General features: G+C 30.4%; 2 protein-coding genes across 2 annotated transcripts; both read right to left on the bottom strand.

Moving 5' to 3' along the window:
* Nucleotides 1-1,418: 1,418 nt before the first annotated feature.
* Nucleotides 1,419-5,114, bottom strand: LOC133305237 (cyanogenic beta-glucosidase-like). The gene is made up of 13 exons (XM_061505400.1): nt 4,944-5,114; nt 4,734-4,803; nt 4,481-4,539; nt 3,916-3,991; nt 3,739-3,816; nt 3,534-3,621; nt 3,182-3,437; nt 2,919-3,034; nt 2,359-2,576; nt 2,211-2,242; nt 2,016-2,118; nt 1,752-1,860; nt 1,419-1,656 (listed from the first exon to the last, which is right to left on the bottom strand). The coding sequence occupies exons 1-13, from the start codon at nt 5,112-5,114 to the stop codon at nt 1,437-1,439; spliced, it is 1,596 nt and encodes a 531-aa protein (XP_061361384.1). The 3' UTR covers nt 1,419-1,436.
* Nucleotides 5,115-12,614: 7,500 nt separating this feature from the next.
* LOC133305229 (cyanogenic beta-glucosidase-like) lies at nt 12,615-16,057 on the bottom strand. The gene is made up of 13 exons (XM_061505387.1): nt 15,881-16,057; nt 15,701-15,770; nt 15,398-15,456; nt 15,026-15,101; nt 14,858-14,935; nt 14,669-14,756; nt 14,316-14,571; nt 14,006-14,121; nt 13,495-13,712; nt 13,354-13,385; nt 13,156-13,258; nt 12,920-13,028; nt 12,615-12,810 (listed from the first exon to the last, which is right to left on the bottom strand). Exons 1-13 carry the CDS (start codon nt 16,055-16,057, stop codon nt 12,615-12,617), a joined length of 1,578 nt encoding a protein of 525 aa, XP_061361371.1.
* Nucleotides 16,058-20,065: the final 4,008 nt, after the last annotated feature.

The raw sequence follows: 20,065 nt of genomic DNA, 5'->3' as shown, positions 1-20,065 counted from the left end.
TTATCTGCAGTAATTGCAGAAAAAGCGAACCCTTAAAAAATAGTTATAATTTAAAAAAATATTTGTTATTTGGGATCTATTAATCTCATGTTATCTCATGCAACAGAGATAAGATTGTGGGATCCACTACTTTTTCAAAAAAAGAAAAAATAGTGGACTCCACTATTTTATCTCTATTGTATGATATAATTATCTCATGCAACATGAGATAATTATTTTCCTTGTTATTTTCTGTTATTTTTTATGGTCCAATAGGACTCCACTATTTTTTATGATCAAAAAAAGAAAAAATACTGGACTCTACTATTTTTTATGTCGCTTTGATATATTTTTTGTATTTTTTATATTCTCTTTTTTATAAAATTAGAAGAAAAAAAATGGAATGATTCATTGATAGTACTTATAATTCTTTGTATTATAAGTAATTAGAATTAGATTAATGGAGGAAATTTTGTAATTTATATGAGATTATAGATGTGTACAAAGTGTTGTTAAACTTGAATCAGTCACCAACTCGGTCGGAATAATTAGTCAATGGATTATCGATTCAACCAACGAGTTGCTGTGCATGAATTAAATATATAATAAGATACAATTATAAATATAAAATTAAAAGCATTTTAGTTAATAATTATAGTTAGATTAGTAGTAAGTGTATAAGTAATAATCTATGAGGGGGATATTTTGACTACTAAAAGTGTCCACTACCACCTTACTACCTATCAAATCACCGTTGGATCAAAGAGAGAATGTTAAAAAGTTTTTGAAGAGAGAGAAAATGTTAATCCAATGGTGATTAGATAGGTAGTAAGGTGGTAGTAGAAATTTTTGGTAGTCAAAATATCCTCCTTCATAATCTATATGGTTTATGTTCGAATCTCATTAATGGTATTTTTTTAATCATTATGTTAAAAATTTCACAAAATTAATTTTTTTTTAAATGGTGCTGGTTTATACTGATTGAACCCAGTTTAAGATTAGTTCATCTCTGCCATGTCGGGTCAAATACATAACCGGACCTATAGCTAAACCAAACCAGTTGTGAATCTAATTTACGGGTCAACTGATCGAACAGACTTAATTGGGTCAATTTCTATAACACTACAGTACATGGTACATGAGTGTCATCATTGCACCCAATAAAAAAAATAATTTCTCCTTTGTTCTATATTTTCCAGCCACATGATCAAATTTCACAACAATAAAAAAAATTTACAAGACACAGTGAATTAAAAAAATATAATTAGTCATAAATGGTATATTTATCATTATAACTCTAATTTCCTTCGTTATTAATGAAACAATAATAACAATCGAATATATGATCAATAAATCTACATCTCTATTCTCCACTACCCTTCTGATCCAATAGGACCTAGTTACAAGGAAAAAATAATAAACTAAATAAACAAATAATTATTTACAAATATAAATTTTTAATGAATGAATAAACTCGTAATTTTTTTTATGGAATCATACAGTCTATTTTCTTTCTTGAGAAAATTCTTGAGCCACAATGCAGAGAGCTTTTGGTATCTTCTTAAGCCATTTTTATAATCCACAAAGGTCATTCCGAATCGCACTGTGTAACCAGAAGACCATTCAAAATTATCGAACAAAGACCATACATAATATCCCCTTACATTCACGCCATTCCTGTCATACATGATTAAAAGGAAATAAATTAAACAACTTTTTAAATGTATGATTAAGGATACAAAAACCTCTTAAAAATATAAAAGACTACTTACCTAATTGCAGATCGAAGATAAAAGAGATGGCGATAATGATAATCAATTCGGAAAGTATCCATAAGAGACTCCTCAACTGATAGTGTTGGATCATCAAATTCATTTATACCTATAAGTTAAGAAAAGTATGTATAATGTAAATTGCCATACATATTTTTTTCAAATGTTAAGAAGAAAAAAAAATGAAAATCACAAATGAGGATGTATGATATTACATTCAAGTAAACTAAATAAGGTATATATATATAGATAGGTGTAATTTACCATTTTCAGTGATGTAAATCAAAGGGTTATTGTACTTTTCCTTGGTGTATAACAAAAGGTCACGAATTCCTCTTGGAGAAACATACAACCAATCGGAAGCAATCTGCATATAATTATTAAAATAAGTTTGTTTAGTATTTTATCAAATGGATCAAACTTGTAAAGTAATATCAAGTTTGGTGGCTAAACATATACCTTTATCCCTATGGGTTTCCCATCGCGTTCAACTGAAATCAATCACAAATATAAAAGACAAGCTATTGTCAAGCATGACCAATTTCAACATATATATGCAACTAATTTAGAGAATTGAAAGGAAGGTATAGAAGATTGGTGTCCTTACATGCTGCGTTGACTAGAGAATCCGTTAGGTAGCTAGGTCTAGCATTGCTTAGAAGAGGTGCATCAGCGGCATAAGTTGAAGAGTAATAGTTTAGTCCAATAAAATCAAATGAACCAATGAGTAGTCTGGCTTGCTCTGTAGTGAACTTTGGCAATCGTGTTCCCACGATGGATCTCATACTTTTTGGATAGTGTCCTAATGTTAGTGGATCCATAAACCTGAAATCAATCAACTTTCAATTCAATTTTCCATTCAATAAGTCATGGACCCTTATCACCCAAAAAAGAAAATTAACAAGTTACCCTTATCAAATCGTTAACATATACACCCCTAAAGACCATAACCCAAGTACTCTTCAAAGCCTTAATAAAAATTGTAGATAAATTAAAGGTGCAAGTTATATTTACAAACTTTTTTGTTTACAAACTACACTAAGTAGGACCGGTCCTACATTAATCACACAGTGTACGACCGGTCCTACTTAGTGTAATTGCAAAAAAAATTTGTAAACGGATCCTGTCCCTAAATAAAAATTATGTGAGAGAGATGGGAGCTCTTACCATCCATACATGAAGTCCATTGATCTTTCTACAGCCTTTTGATCAGATTTGGTATCTGAGAGCGGCAAGAACCAATTAGCTACTAAGGTTATGCCTATCAAACCCTTTTGAGATGCCTGCACACACATATTCAAGTATTTAGGTTAATAAGTAATTTTGAAAAGAATATTAAATACAACACCTATCAATAGCTACATTTTTCTTTTAATCATTTCTCTATCTCAAAAACAATTTAGTAAAAGGTTCTCAACAAAATATCAAACCTGATACTTGGTCTTGTACACTCTTACGGCCACTGCATGAGCAAGAAGTTGATGATGCGTAACCAAATAAGGTTCTGTTGCAGAATCACCACCAGTGCAATTTGGATTCAACCAAGCAGAACAACGTCCTGGTGCCATTTGCCCATTTGCATAGCCATTCTTGCTATAACTCCATGGCTCGTTCAAAGTAACCCAATGCTTCACCCTATCACCAAATTCCTTGAAGCAAAGTTCCGCATAGTCCCGAAAATCTTTTCTGAAGATTAATACATTTGTTCAACATATTAGTTTTTTATCTAGGTATTGTATTTGTTAAGCAAGCAATAAGCTAAACTTTGGAATTGAAACTCACACTATGCGAGGGCTTAAGAAGCCACCGTACTCATCTTCTAAGGCTTGGGGAAGATCCCAATGGAAAAGAGTCACAAATGGTTGTATACCTGCAATGGTTTCACGATGATTGATATTTAATAATCATGATAATAAACATCATGAGAAAATGCTAAATTTCAAAGTGTAACGCAAATTTGAAGAATTAGTAGAGTTTGGATTCTGACCATTAGCCAGTAACTCGTTGATGAGGTTGTTGTAATAGTTTATTCCTTCTTGATTTATACCTCCACTTAGCTTTCCTTCTGCATGTGGATATATAGTTTAATAAAAAAAATTAAATGGTCAAAGCGAAACACCCAACTACGCAATATTTAATTCATATTGATTTGTAATTAACTTACTTGGAAGTATCCTAGACCAAGATATGGAGAATCTGTATGAATCCAAATTCATATCTTTCATGATTTTAACATCTTCCTGTAATTTATGTGGACATCAAAAATATCGTTAGTGTACAGAAAAAACAACATCAAATACAAACGAAACTACTATAGGAAATCTATATTGAATTTTATTTTATTTCTTTTATTTAGAGTTGAAAATTTGTTTGCAGTCGAATTCCACGATTAGGTGTAATATTTGATTCATTAAGAATCATTTGGGTTTAATGTTTTATATATAGTTTGTAATTCATAAAATAAAGTGTACGTACGTAAACGACAATCATTAATAAAAATGTAAGTGGAAATTTACCAAAAAAATGTATTAATCAAGGGAAAGAAAATTGGAAAAATAAATACTCGCATATTTATAATTTATTAAGTAAGTGTTTTAAATAATTAATCTTTCATTTATATTTATGAACACCACACACTATAATTAATTTGAAATACATCATTCATGACTTTAATTACAAGATAGTGAAGATATATACAAATAAATACCGTGAGGGAACTATATATATACCTTGTAGTGGTGATACGTGTCAATGGCTACATCTCCACTGCTTCTATCCTTGACCTTTTCTGCATTTCATTATTTCAAGATAAACAAATGTAAGTTTTTTTTTTGGTCATTGACGCATATTATATTATAGGACATGTACTATATATTGACTTTCTTCCAATAAAATGGTCTATAATCTCTTTTCCTATATTTCATTGAAATAATAATAATCTTTTCTATATTGTAGTCAATCCATGACGAATTACGAGCTTACCTGGATATTTATGGGTAAAGGTATCCCATATACTTGGTCCTCTACCACCTTCCATTGCTGCACCTTCGAACTATATATATGTATATATATCCATGCATATTACAAACATAACAAAATCAAAATCATGAAATAAAGTAAGCAGCTAGATAGGTCATTAATTACTATTCTATGTATAATATTGTAAGAAGAGCTAGCTATATATGTACGTACCTGGTAGGACGAGGATCCCGCCCCAAAGATGAAGCCTTCAGGGAAACTGCTCCTACTTAATGAAATGTCAACAATAGGTTCAACTACATCTGTTTCTGTGCAAGTAACTTTGGATGAGCTAACAAGAATAAGAGCAATGAAGCTGAGAACGAAATAGTCGTTGAATGCCATATTTGGTGATATATTTTGCTTACTCACTTGCCCTTTATCTCTTGGAATCCTTCCCTCTTTATATAGGAAAACTCACTTACTATTTCTTCCCACGTTTTTCTTATCTTATTTGATTACTGTTACGTTTTTGCACGTGTTTTTTGGCCTATTCACCCCTCAAATTGAATGTCAAAATAGACGGCGGCGTTTTTATACATTTTTTTTTTCTTCAAGGAATAAGAAATATATAATGCGGTCTTCGTTATCTTAATTTGTATGGTCAAAGATGAATAATAAATAATTTTTTAAATTAAGAATTAGTTAATAATACTAGTGGGTGTAATTTGTCCCAAACTGTTCACCCAATCGGACTGTCACAAAATGATGATTTCATATTTCTCTTTGAGCAATTGTCCAAACTAGCCGAGTCAACTAAGCAATGTTGACTAAAAAAGTTATTAAAATATGGCGGCTGTATAACTATGTATGACCCATTGGGGTTTTTGAATTGACAATGTATAACTATAACTATAACTCAATTAGTTTAACTTCCAGTTCCAGTAGTAGGCCGGGATGTTGAGTTTCGCAACTTTTTTTAGTGCAACATTATTTTAAGAATGCATAAAAAATTGTAACACGAATCATTAAATCATAATATAATTTGTGGGAAAAAGGTGTGTCATTTTAAATGACACACATTATATCCTTTCACTCTCACAAAAAGGTAGGACCCACATCTTTAAAACTTTTCTCACTCATTCTCTCTCTTATGATTTATCTCTTTCTCTCACTTAAAATAACACAATTTTTGTCCTTCAAAATGATGCACATTTTCCCCTAATTTTTCATTTATAATATTCTTATTATTATACTTATTATATATCAAGGGACACGATCCGTTTACAATTTTTTTTGAATTTTTTGACAAATTACACTATATTCTCCCGGGAGAACATAGTGTAGTTTGTAAAAGTTTGTATTCTCTCGGGAGAATATAGTGTAGTTTGTAAGAGTTTGTAAGCAAAAAAGTTTGTAAATATAACCTGTCCCATTATCAAATGTAAATTTTGTTATATTATTATATAATAACTGGAACTATTTTTATCCAAGAACTATTTTAGACCAGCCTTCACGGCCCAATTTGTTGTGCCAGTCTGGAAATGCCCATTAAGGGATCAGTCTCCCATCTTCCTATAGAGATCACAAAGACCTTACCATATAGAGAATATATCTCAGATGCACAACTTAACATTGTACACACACGATGATCGAGCAACTCCTTATTGCAAAAGTGAAGAATTAGTTAATGGTTAGGCTCACCTCAATCTTTCTCATTAATATTTTTCTGCCTAGACAAACCTCTCTGTTCCAATAGAAGAAGCATTTGATATTCAACATCTCATGAAGTTGTTATACTATGGCAGATTTTGGAGCTATCGTAGCCCTTACGCACTCCACATTTATCAATTTGCTTTGAGACTGCACTCATGATGACTCTTCAAAAGTTTAGGTTCATACTATATTGTAGGAGCAATTGCATCAGCGGAAGTGTTTAAGACCATTGTGATTTGGATGTATAGGATCATCATAGTTTTATTATTACCTCTTGTAGAGCAGATTTGAGATGATGTTCCACGAACTAGAGTCCTTTGCGTCACAGCACGAACTCACGAACTGATCTCCTCAGCGCTGCAATACGAACCAAAGTTATTAAACCCGGCCCGGTTATTGACCCGGTCGAGGTACTGGATCACTGGTTCAACCAGTGAGTTACTGATTCAACCGCATGACCCGGTAAGTATATGTAAATTTACAATTTATATTAAAAAAACTATAAATGTACTTAAATACTGTAGAAAACATATACTAATTTCAAATATTTTAATATGAAAATAATAAATTACACATCATTGTCCAACAAAAGATCAATCAAACATATAATATTTGTGATACTAGTGTTTCAGGTTCAGTAAACGACATTTCTAACTATAAATCAAATCAAAATTCCCTACATATTGCATAATCAAGATAATATAGTGTTGTAGGTACATAATCTATGTAAGTTAATAAGTTACAAATCACTCAAATATTTCAGAAGAAAACAAATCATTTGTGTTTGAGAGTAAAAAAAAAAAGACATTAATTTATGAAAATAAATTAGTTTTTTTTTATAGACCAGGCCGGGTCACCGGTTGAATCGACCGGGTCACTGGTTTTTACGAAAACCGACTGGGTTGCACCGGGTCACATCGGTTCTGTAACATGGCCGGTCCAATATAAAAACCGGACCGGTTACATGACCAGTTCACCGGTTTCCGGGTCGACCCGGCCAGGTCGGTCCAGTTTTTATAACATTGGTACGAACAGCCTCCTTGAAACTAGACTGTGGCAAATCTTCCAGACTATGTCTCAAGGGGAAATAGAAAGTGTGTGGACACTCTCTCACTTTCAGGGAGATGACCTTACGTCAGTCTCTGCAACCACCAAATGAAGACTTAAGAGGCTGATGACTATAAGTGCAGAATATATATGGGTTCCAAGAAACCCTAGCCTTAAGCAGATTGAGTTTTAGGTTTCTTGGGCTCTTCTTATACATTAGACCATATTGGGCTTTAGTGAAAGAGCAAAACCCAACAATCTCTCACTTGCTCTTGAGTATAAGCTTGAGCCCTAAGCCTAAGTCCATGTATCCCAATAGTCGTCATCAACTGAAATTGTCTCATCCCGTTTCTTGAGCTAGCCTGAGGATCTACCACCTGTTATTAAACAAGGCTCTTGATAATCAACGAATGATTATCTAATTCGGTGTTGTTCCACTAAAAGCCTGAACTTGAACTCCAAGATTAATAACACTTATAACACGAATATGCATCGCCCCTTTGTAGAATGTCTATAATTGATTGACAAGTTTTCTGTAACTCAATTAATTATTTATTCCCTTGACTATGATAGTTTCTCTAATGAATTACATGCACTGGCCAGTGTCTTTAATTTTCAAGTACCGAAACATATCAAAGGGACATATCCTACAAATTCTATGTTGTTTATCTCATAAATACCGTTAATAAATAATCTCACTCTCAAAATACCGAGTTATTGGCCGTCAATAGATCGAACCTCCAAGGGAAGATTCTACACGAGATCTGCGCACCAAGAGGTAATTGAAAAACGAGAATGATTCGGTAAGCATATCAATATACTAGGTCCTAAACCGCTTCCGTATAAATCCAATAGTTGCTACAACTATTGCCTCCTTGAATACCCATATAACGAAATACTTCACCTCTTAAGAGATATAGATATAGCTATTACTCCATCATAGCTCAGATATTTTTTTTATTTGACCACTAGCTACAATATATCTTAACAAATTAAAGAAATACAAATTCTAACAAAATTATATTTATTTTCAAAATTTGTAATATTCAAATGTTAGTATGTCAAATGTTTTTCATATGATGAGTTTCATTTGTTTTAAAATTATAATTTATTTTAATCTAATCAGATGAGTTTTTTTATTAAAAACTTAATACATAAATTTATTAAAATATATAAATTTAATTTTAAAAATATATCAAATAAAAATTCAAACTAATTAAAATATAATCCATAAATATAATCAAATATGAATTATTATAAATTATGATTTATATATATAATCAAATGTGTTTAGGATTTATGATTAAATCTAGAATTAAAATTTATAACAAAATCATCAAAATACATCAAATTATAAATAATGGTACATGTGCGTATTTATAATTTAAAATAATGGTACATGTGCATATATAACTTGCATATTATTTTAATGATTATATATAGAAGTAGTCAAATTATAAAAAATTTATTCCTACCTCAAGATAACTTGCATCTTATTTTATTATAATCTAACTAATTCTAAATACTGGTATATGTGCATATATAACTTGAATAGGAAATTATCAACTTCCAATCAGTGTAAGGACAATTTTTTTTTCTTCTAATTATTAACCGTTAGCTAGTTTTATTTACATTGGTATAACTTATTGGAAATCAGAGTTCACATGAACCGTTAGAAACAAAGAAAATTATTGATTAATAATGAAATGTAAGAGTTCTTATATTTACAATAGTGTAAAATGATTTGTCTTATAAATATATTTAAGCTATCGAAATAGAGAAAGGTTATACTTACAACTTTTTTTCTTCAACCTCTTACAACCATATCTTAACACTATTGATTTCTGTCAATCAACGGTTATGATTTTCGCAAATTAAACTCATTAATTAATTATTAATTCACAATAAATGATAACCGTTGATTGACAGAAATCAACGGTATTAAGATATGGTTGTAAGAAGTTATAAAAAAAAATGGTTGTAAGTATAACATTCATCATCAGAATAAATTAATTGATGAAAAATAATTATTATTATTTTATTAGAAGACAATATATATGACCATGTATGAACCATGCCAGTAGTTTAAGATATATACCAGTTAATTCTATCCCCTTAAAAATAGTGGCTATTGTTATTCTCTATCAAACACCGACACTTCAGAAATCCTAACGTGTCGTGTCTGACACTTCTCGACACTCTTGGATACTCCGACCCTCCCCGACACTCCAACACGCATTATAGAAATTCAGAAAAATGTACAAAAGTTGCGTTGCGTTGAGTTTTTAGCTCCAACTATTAGATTTGTTATATTACGATTACCATTTTATTGAGTTTAATATAAATATTTGGGATATCTTATGTTTCTTTACAAAATTTATGAATATTATAAGTTTAGATTCATTTTTTTGTTAAATTATTGAATATTAAAGATAATATACACTACATAAATTAAAAATATTATTTAATATCAAAACGTGTCGAAATCTAACATTTTTTAAAGTTAACGTGTCAGTGTCAGAGTGTCGTGTCGTATCGTGTCACGTGTTCCGTATCCGTATCAGTACTACACAGGTTATTCTATTGACAGAATATTAGGTCCAACCTGCATCTTTCATCAATAATCGGTCAAATATCATAAATTAAACTCGGATAAAGGGTAATAGCTGCTATACAGCATTATATTTGTCAAATGAGAAGCGGAGCGCCGCAACGCGCAATAATTATTCAAAAGTAAGACTGCCTGAGTTAGTAATTTTATGAAGATTAAAAACTTTCCTCGTGTTGATTTCGCGTCCTTTTCTTTAAATATAATTGTGCGGGAAACTAATAAAAATAAACTAATATAATTTAATAAATGCATTGTATCTGATTGAATCTATATAGCGTCACCTAGTCACCCAACGCGATTTTAATTGATGATATTTTGAGCCACTTTGACGTATTTTTTTATATTAAAAATTATTTTTAAATTAAAATTAAAATTAAGAGTTTAAAAAAAGTTAAAAACTGTTTATGGTTATATTAAATTTTAAGTTTAAAATTATTTTAAAGCTCAAGTTAAAAATGAATTATTTAGTAAAATAATTTTTGTAAGTTATATTTTCGTAAGTTCTATTTATATAATAAACACAAATATAATAAAAATTAAAAGATAAAGGTTTTAAAGGAAAAAATAAATTTAAGAATAAATAAAATATAATTTATTTATTATTTTTAGTGACGTTCTTAATATTTTGAAGGGGAAGAGGAGATTATATGATTCATTACTAGAATAGAGAGGAAAATATGTAAATACAATTTTTTTAATTATTACATAATTAGAAAAAATATGAAAACTCCAAAAAAAATTGAAGTACATCCTAAAAGAAGTCCCTAGAAGTTTTTTTTTATGATAAGAGGCTTCATAAAAAAAATTTATATGATAAAAAGATATTTGATTAAGCTTTTTCGAAAAAAAAAAAAAACAGCCACCAAATAAAAACTTTGACGATTCAATAAATCAAAGATGAGGTTATACATGAAGAGGTCTTCTGATTACATGTCACAATTTGCTTTATTATTCATGAAGACAAACCGTGAATCATGTATCTAAATATATATTATTATATTTTTCTTATCTCCTGCTTACCACATCCGTGAATTACTTCAAAGTATAATATTAAGGGGTTTTATTAATCTCATTTAACATAAGATAGTTATCTTATGTTGTAGAGAAAAAATAGGTGGATCCCACCATTACAAGAAAAAAGAAAAAAGAAGAAAAAAGAGGGGTACGAAAATCGAAGTGAGAGAACATGAGAGAAGATATCTTATGTAAAAGGAGAGTAATATTTTCCAATATTAAGTAGTCTCCATTCATATATATATATATATATATATATATATTCTGCAACGATGAGAGATGGGAAATTATGCAACAAATATATTTGTACTAAGATGTGCATGCAGATCCAGACATTTAAAAAAAAAAAAATCAGGATCCACTTACGTATTCTGACTTTCTAAGTGTTATTGCAAAATTTCTCATGTATAACAACTTAAGAAGTATTAAAGTATATATATATATATATATATATATATATATATATATATATATATATATATATAATTTGGGATTTATTATTCTTATATTACATAAGATATAATCTATCTCCTACATACACAAATTCAAGATAGATGCCACTTTACCTTTTTTTTTTCTCTTCCATTAACAGTTGATCTCACATGCACAAATGAGTCTGTATGAGATAATACTTATCTTCTACTGCATGAGAAAATTATTACCCAAATAATTTTATGATTAAAGGGTATGCGTGAGAGAAGAAGAGAGACAAAGGACTTCCTTGATGAAAGGAGTAGTGGCGGTCCGGTGAGAGAAAATGAGAACGTAAAGAGAGAAAAGAGAGAATGGTGGTGGTTTGTGGGTGAACTCGAGAGTGAGAGAGAGTGTGGTCCAAGACTCCAATGATGTGAGAAGAGTGTAGAAGTGATATGGCGGGTGTGAGAGAAGGGGAGATTGGGCCGAGCGGATGTGGTATTTTGATATCAGCGATACAAAGGCTGTTATTTGGCAGATGTGGCTCTGTTGTTTGGTTGGGCTGGCTTGGAAGCGTACCAGTAGCGGGCCAGGTTAAAGGCTCTTGTAAGCCAATCCGGTCCAGTTTCATCCTTAATTACAAGATTTTGATCTATGTGTGGTATGCCTCTTATGTATTTGGGCCTATTCTTGATTCTGCTGGGCCTGTTAGCGTACGTTGGAGCCGATGGGCCGAGATTGTCATTATGGGTTGCTTCAATAAATTAAAGCGTTTAATATTTTTTAATGTAATTGAGTTCTCTTTATTCCAACTTCCCAGGGTCATTTATCATTATTTTTTTTTGTTTGGAGTGATCCATATATAGTACTTACAGTTACTTGCTTCGTTGAATTTTTATTTTCCAGCCACATGAACAGAAAAAAGTGAGCTTTATTTTCATCAAATATCACAAATAAAAAGAAAAGAAATGCAAAACACGGTAAATTAAAAAATATAATCAATCATAAATGATATATTTATCATCATTTACAACAAAAGGTAATAAAAAAATAAAATAATTATTTACAAATATAATTTTTTTTAATGAATGAATCTCATAACATTATTTACTAGAATCATAAAGTTTATTTTCTTTTTTGAGAAAATTCTTGAACCACAGTGCCGAGAGTTTTTGATATCTTTTCAAGCCATTTTTGTAATCCACAAAGGTCATTCCGAATCGCACCGTATAGCCCGAAGACCATTCGAAATTATCAAACAAAGACCATACATAATATCCCCTTACGTTCACACCCTCCCTGTCATACATAAATAAATTAAAGTAAGTAAATTAAATTAAATACATGTTAAATTATATGATAAAAATACATGAAAACCCTTTTAAAAAAATATAGAAGAATACTTTACCTAATTGCAGATCGAAGATAAAAGAGATGACGATAATGATAATCAATTCGGAAAGTATCCATAAGGGACTCCTCAACTGATACGGTTGGATCATCGAATTCATTTATACCTACAAGTAAATATATATGTATAATGCAAATTGTCATTAAAAAGAACAAAGAAAACCATGTATGGTGATTTATAATATTGCACTCAAGAAAACTAAATAGGTTATATAAACAGACAATATTACTTACCATTTTCAGTTATGTAAATTAAAGGGTTATTGTACTTTTCCTTGGTATATAACAAAAGGTCACGAATTCCTCGTGGATAAACATACAACCAATCGGAAGCAATCTGCATATATAATTATAAAAAAGGGTTAGTTTAATATTTTTTTAAAATGGATTAAACTTATAAAGCAATTACAAATTAGGTGGCTATACACGTACCTTTATACCTATCGGTTTCCCATCACGCTCAACTACAATAAAGCACAAATATATATATATAAGATAAGTCATTATCAACCTTGATCAAATTCAATGTTTATATGCGGTATATGATAAAAGGTAATAGATTGGTATCCTTACATGCAGGATTGACCAGATCATCTGTTTGGTAATTAGGTCTAGCGTTGCTCAGATGAGGTGCGTCAGAGGCATAAGTTGATGAGTAATAGTTTAGACCAATAAAATCAAATGAACCAATGAGTAGTCTCGATTGCTCTGTGGTAAACTTTGGTAATCGCGTTCTCACGAGAGATCGCATGCTTTTTGGATAGTCTCCTGATGTTAGTGGATCCATATACCTAAAATCAAATAAGCTTTGAATTCAACTTTCCATTCAACAAATCATGGACCTTTTATTACAAAAATAAAAATGGGAAATGTTTTTCTCATGTTGCATGAGACAAATTGTCTCGTGCAACACACAAAAAAGTGAATAGGACCCATTAAGAAGAAGAGAGAAAGAAAAAAAAACGAATCATATTGACTTTTTGTGTGTTGCACGAGACAATATGTCTTATGCAACATGAGAAAAACATATCCCAAATAAAAATAGCGAGTTTCACTTAGTCAAGAGAGGAAGAGGAGCTCTTACCATCCATACATGAACTCAATTGCTCTTTCAGCAGCCTTTTGATCAGATTTGGAATCAGAGAGTGGCAAGTACCAGTTTGCTACCAAGGTTATGCCTATCGAACCCTTTTGAGATGCCTGCACACACACGTATTCAAATATTTTGGTTTATTATAAGTATTCTTTTTAAAAAAATTAAAAAATTAAAAAACAACACCTATCAATAGTTACACTTTTTTTTTTTATCATTCCTCTAATTCAAAAATAATTAACATAGTAAAACCTAATATAGTTTAAAAGTACATGGTTATTATCATCAAAGTGTAACGAACCTGATACTTGGTCTTGTACACACGAACAGCTGTTGCATGAGCAAGAAGTTGATAGTGTGTAACCAAATAAGGCTCTGTTGAAGAATCGCCACCAGTACAATTTAGATTCAACCAAGCTGAACAACGACCTGGTGCCATTCTCCCATTTGCATAGCCATTATTGCTATAACTCCATGGCTCATTCAAAGTAACCCAATATTTCACCCTATCACCAAATTCCTTGAAGCAAAGATCCGCATAGTCCCGAAAATCTTTTCTGAAGAATAATAAGTTTGTTTAAAAGATTATAATCATATCTAGGTATTGAATTTGTTAAACACGCAATAAGTTTTTACTTTGGAATTGAAACTCACACTATGCGAGGGCTTAAGAAGCCACCGTACTCATCTTCTAAGGCTTGGGGAAGATCCCAATGAAAAAGAGTCACAAATGGTTGTATACCTGTAATTGTTGATATTTAATTCATTATGATTATCAACAAGAGAATAAGTCAAAAGGAAAAATACAATAAGAAATTGATTCAGTTGAGTTTGGGTTGTAACCATTAGCCACTAGCTCGTTGATGAGGTTGTTGTAATAATTTATTCCTTCTTGATTTATACCTCCGCTTAGCTTTCCATCTGTGGAAATAAAGTTCATAAAAGATTAATTTTAATTGTTCAACTTAAATGAAAAATCCAACAGAATTCGTTGTTCAACGTTTGACTTACTTGGCAATATTCTTGACCATGATATGGAGAATCTGTATGAATCCAAGTTCATATCCTTAATGATCCCAACATCTTCCTATAATATATATATGGACAAAAACGTATTATATATTGTACCGAAAATCAAAATCAAAATCAAAATACAAAATAAACCACTCAAGGAAGTCTATTTAATGTCCATTTATCTAACTTTCAATTTGATCAATTCAAATTTTGTTAGTCGGGTCGAATTCCATCGAGTTTCTTTAAGTGATCTGTTTGTTTTATTACGTTATAATTTACCAGTTCATAAAATACAAGTATTAGTTATGTTTTATAATTACGAATTTCACATTTTTCAACATACATCATTCAGTTTAGACGCAACCATACCTTGTAGTGGTTATATGTGTCAATGGCTACATCTCCATTGCTTCTATCCTTTATCTTTTCTGCATGCAAATTCAAGGTGTACAAAATTGTAAATTACGCTTATGAAGATATAAAATAACGCTTTTTCTATTGCTACTGACGAGTGACGACGCTGTTGTAAGACATGCATGATGTTTTCGCCAATTATTTTATATGGTTATTAATTAAACTATAAAAGATAACATGCAAAGCTTAATAATTTCCCTTCCCCATATCTTGGAAAGAAAGAAAAAATAAAATAAAATTGAGATACTGTATATATACCTGGATGTTCATGGGTGAAGGTGTCCCATATGCTTGGTCCTCTACCACCTTCCATTGCTGCACCTTCGAACTATACATAAATAAATATACATATCATAAACACAACATAATATATCAATATCAGAGTCTAAAAAATAAAGTGAACAAATAAACATTAATGTAAGAAGATTAATTATATACTTGGTACGACGAGGATCCTGCCCCAAAGATGAAACCTGGAGGGAAACTGTTTCGATTCAACGAAGCAACGTCAAGAATAGGCTCAACTGCAACAGTTTCTATGCAATTAACATTGGATTTGCTAATCACAAGAACAAAAGCAATGAAGCCGAGTAAGTAAAAGCCTTTGCGTGCCATGTTGATGATTCTGCTTAATCTTTCTCTGTTTTCTGTCACTTATGATTTTGCTTAATCGCTTTAATTTTGGCGTAAATGCATGATATTATATATAGGAGGCTAGCCAGCTAATAAGATTATATTATTATTTCCGGAGATATTGAGAAACTGTGTCCCATACGCTCCAATGTTGGAAAAAGATATTCAAAGTCGGTCCCTTTAGACCAGTTCAAACTTCAAAGTGGAAAATAAAATATGGCGGCCATATTTTATATCATGTTCAAATCGACAATTAATATTTTCCTTGTAAGTTCTTATCTTAATAGAAATAAGAACTACATTACGTGAACATGATGTGTTTGGCTGATCACGGACAGTACATGCAATAAATATAATTGAGTGAAAAAATAAACTCAATTTATACTCAAAATATATCATTAAAAATAAATAAATACCTAAGAGACGTTTCAAAGAGGTAGTTTCTCAACTAGTAATTAAGAATATTAATTAAGAGTTTATCACTGAAAGAAAAATATTTCAAACACATTAAACGCGTATCAATATGAAGGCCAAATCATGAAAAGTGCTGAAAGTGAAGCTTTCCGTTTTGTTAGCATAGCAGGTGTGTTTTTGTTTGGTATTGTATTGAGGTTGTCAAGTGTTAGACGGTCCACAATTTGACTAATATGCTTTTGTGGGTAAACCTATTTATCCACCCCACATTATTTTCAAATTGTTTATTAAACTGTTTTCTTCGTCTTCTTTTTTTTAAACATTTATTTAACTGTTTTCTTTTCGTCATTGGCAATTTTTTTCATATATACCAACCGGTGCCCGAAGTTTAGACGGATCTGATTAATTATCCGTTTAGTATTATTCATATAGAAATTCTAAATATAATGGTGTTTCCTACATATAAGTGCCTATAGAGCAAGTGTTATTAACATGTAAGCACTGTGTTTATTTAGTATTTTAACGAAGAAAACGTGCTTTTGAAAAGATCATGCGTTCCATGCCTGTTTGATGCTATACACATGCATGTAATTAACAAAGGGTTTAAAGTTTCAAAGGTTACTTTAGATAATTTTATCTAATGTTCATTAAAATACACACAAAAATATATATGGGGTTCATATGGACTCGTGTAAAGAGAAAAGAGAGAAAAAAAAAAAATGGACACCATACATTAAAATAAATAAAATTATTTAAAGTAATTTTAGAAATTTTAAACTCACAAGTGTGAAAAAAAAATGAATTATTAATTTTTTTAAAAAAAAAAAGCATATTACCAAAAATGCTCAACAACTACTTAGTTGGTTACAGTACTGAAGCTAACTAATGAATACCAAGCCGGCTAAAACGGCTAAACCCGATGTATAAAAGGTAGAATATATAAACATAAAACAAACAAATGGCAAAATAAATATAAATCATTAAAAATATCTTCACTCAATATCTTAAAATTTTGATTAAAAAAATTCTTTACATAAGAATATCAGAGCTTCAACAATGCAAGTGATGTTAATTTCAATGAATTCTTCAAAATTATTCATTTATGAAATGTCTATATATACCAAACTGTCCACGCTATCAGATTGTAATAAAATAACATTCATGTTTATCTCTTTCATTAATTTTCGGAGTTAATCAGTCAAATCAAATCCGTGATATTAGTATAACAGATGTTTTTTTTTTTTTTTTGGATTACTTAGTATAACAGATGTTTGATAAGGGGATTATTTTGAAAAACTCAGGAAAGTGGGAGTGATTTTTAATAAGGGTGTTCGTGGTCTGAATTGAATCAGTTTTGGAAGAAAAAATGATCTGATTCAATCCCTTGGTTTGATCATGTAATCATTCATTCAGTTTGAATTTTTTTCAAATCCGATCCAATCCAATTTTTTTCAGTTTAAATTGGATCGATTTTCGGTTTTTGAAAAATTCTAAAATTTATTTCATAATTATTTTGCAAATAACATCTTTTGTATATGTTGGCTTTGTAATTTTATTTTTTTTGAAATACAAAAGCGTAAATGAAAATATAGTTTTTGTTTTGGGCAATGAGATATGAAGCTCTACACAGATAAAATTTTGTTGATGAGATGTGACTAGGTTTTTTATTGGATGTAGTTGATGAGTTAATGAGTCTTGAGTTTAGAAATTTTTGGACTATGATTGGTGAAAGACCCAAGTAGATAGAGGAGAATTAATATATTAGATCGGTTTTCATTAATCAATTCAAAATCTGATCCAATCCAATTAAAATTTGCGAATTTTTTTTCAGTTTTTGATTTTTCAATTTTTGGTTTATTCGATTATCAATTTTTCGATTTGGTCACCGCAATTTGAATCGGTTTGAATTAGTCGATGAACACTCATTTTTAAGAATATTATATTTGAAAGCACGTTTTAAAAAATTTTCACTGAAAAGTGATTTGTCCGGAATTCTATTTTATTTGTATTTTTTAAATTAAAATATTATCAAAAAATATCACTCAGAAGATTACATTCTTGACTTCCTAAAAGGTGGGAAAGTGAAACACAATTTTTATGATGAAAATAACCCTGTCATATCTGTGGACTCCCTCTTCATAGAAGGATCATCTCCATTTGGACGATTTATAGGCGATTCGTTTACATTATCCTTCATGCCCATCTTCTTGCTGCCTCTTTCGCTAAGTTCTTTTGATCACAAATTTTACGCGCAGTTTCTGGGCAAAAATATAACCAACTTGTAGTTAGGCTGCCTTTGAAGAATAGAGTCAGACACTAATTGATAAACAGATACTTAACAAACCTAAAAAAGGCAAAATCCTACAACCCATTTGAAACTGAAGCATTTCGTAGAAAGATTCAGCAAAGTGAGGGCATTAAAGGAAAAATCATAAAATGAAAGCTTCAAGGATACACTATTATGAAAATCTCGACTCAGATAACGTGAGAGTGGGGAGAGAGGCTTTGAAGAAAATTAAGGTTATTTTTACAAATGGTCCACATCCCCAATAATATTTTATAATAAATCAAATATTGATTTAGAAAAATTGATTTAATATTTATGAAAATATTTTAGCCTTCCAAACAACTTTTTGATAATATCCCCGTAAAAATAACTTTCTTAGCATATTTCTCAGATAAAAAAAAAAAAATTCTCCTATATCAAACTCTCTTTAAGTGTTTCTTGTCAACATTCATGTTACATGCTTAAGTGCTTCAAACTTCTAACTTTACTTCGTTGCTTAGCTACCTCAACATAAATTAACATTCTTAATTATCTTACTTCATTAACTAAACCCACACACAAATATATGGGCTTTGCATGTCTGTTGTCACTGCAAAATTTTATTGGACGAGGATACGGAACCGTAACTTAGTGTTGCTTCAGAAATAATTTTATTGGACGAGAATACGGAACCGTAACTTAGTGTTGTTGCAGAAATTTCTTTTGCAGTGACGGAGAGCTACAAAATCTCAAATATATATACATATTCATAATTTATTTTCTTCAAAGCCAGCAGCAAAGATGATTAGATTTAATAATTTTCTCATTTTATGGGAGTATTATTTATATTTTATGCAAAAATAATAATACTTTTGTCACAAATACAACAAAATATTCTCTCATCAAAGCATTCTTTCTTATTTTACCAAAATATTCTTTCCTATTTTATCAAAATATTTTCTATCATCTCTTTTTGTGTCGGTGGCAGGGACTATTATTTCTTGTGCCTCAACTTTAGAAATAATACTCCCTTATTTTATTCAACCAAAGCAAAAGGCCATGATTTTATACCAAAAAAAGAAAAGCAAAAGGCCATGACTACGCATGAATCAGTAGTGGTTTAAGTACTAATTTTTTGTACAATCATGGACAAGAAAGTTTGTATTTCCTTATCGTTAATAGAATCTTAATCGCTCAGCATTCATAATTTTTTAAGTTACACGTTCTATGTGAGCTTTTCAATCAGTTATGGCTTTAGTTAATAAATTTATAAAATTTATTGTGAAATCAATCGTTATTAAATGATTCGA

The sequence above is a fragment of the Gastrolobium bilobum genome, unplaced genomic scaffold (assembly GCF_033153095.1).
Source record: "Gastrolobium bilobum isolate Gb01-03AN ecotype WA unplaced genomic scaffold, APGP_CSIRO_Gbil_v1 utg23571, whole genome shotgun sequence".
NCBI lineage: Eukaryota > Viridiplantae > Streptophyta > Magnoliopsida > Fabales > Fabaceae > Gastrolobium > Gastrolobium bilobum.
Note: the sequence above shows the minus strand (reverse complement) of the source record. Positions and strands in the feature narration are given on the sequence as shown.

Bases quoted from the DNA above. Each gene is read 5' to 3' on its own strand.
- LOC133305229 (XM_061505387.1), bottom strand. From the start codon at position 16,057: ATGGCACGCAAAGGCTTTTACTTACTCGGCTTCATTGCTTTTGTTCTT. The intron at 14,936-15,025 runs GTAAGTCAAACG...TTATTTCCACAG, and splicing joins ATGGTCAAGAATATTGCCAA to ATGGAAAGCTAAGCGGAGGT. The intron at 13,029-13,155 runs GTAAGTAATATT...ATTTACTTGTAG, and splicing joins AATTTACATAACTGAAAATG to GTATAAATGAATTCGATGAT.
- LOC133305237 (XM_061505400.1), bottom strand. From the start codon at position 5,114: ATGGCATTCAACGACTATTTCGTTCTCAGCTTCATTGCTCTTATTCTT. The intron at 3,438-3,533 runs GTGAGTTTCAAT...ATTAATCTTCAG, and splicing joins TTCTTAAGCCCTCGCATAGT to AAAAGATTTTCGGGACTATG. The intron at 3,035-3,181 runs GTTTGATATTTT...ATGTGTGTGCAG, and splicing joins TGTACAAGACCAAGTATCAG to GCATCTCAAAAGGGTTTGAT.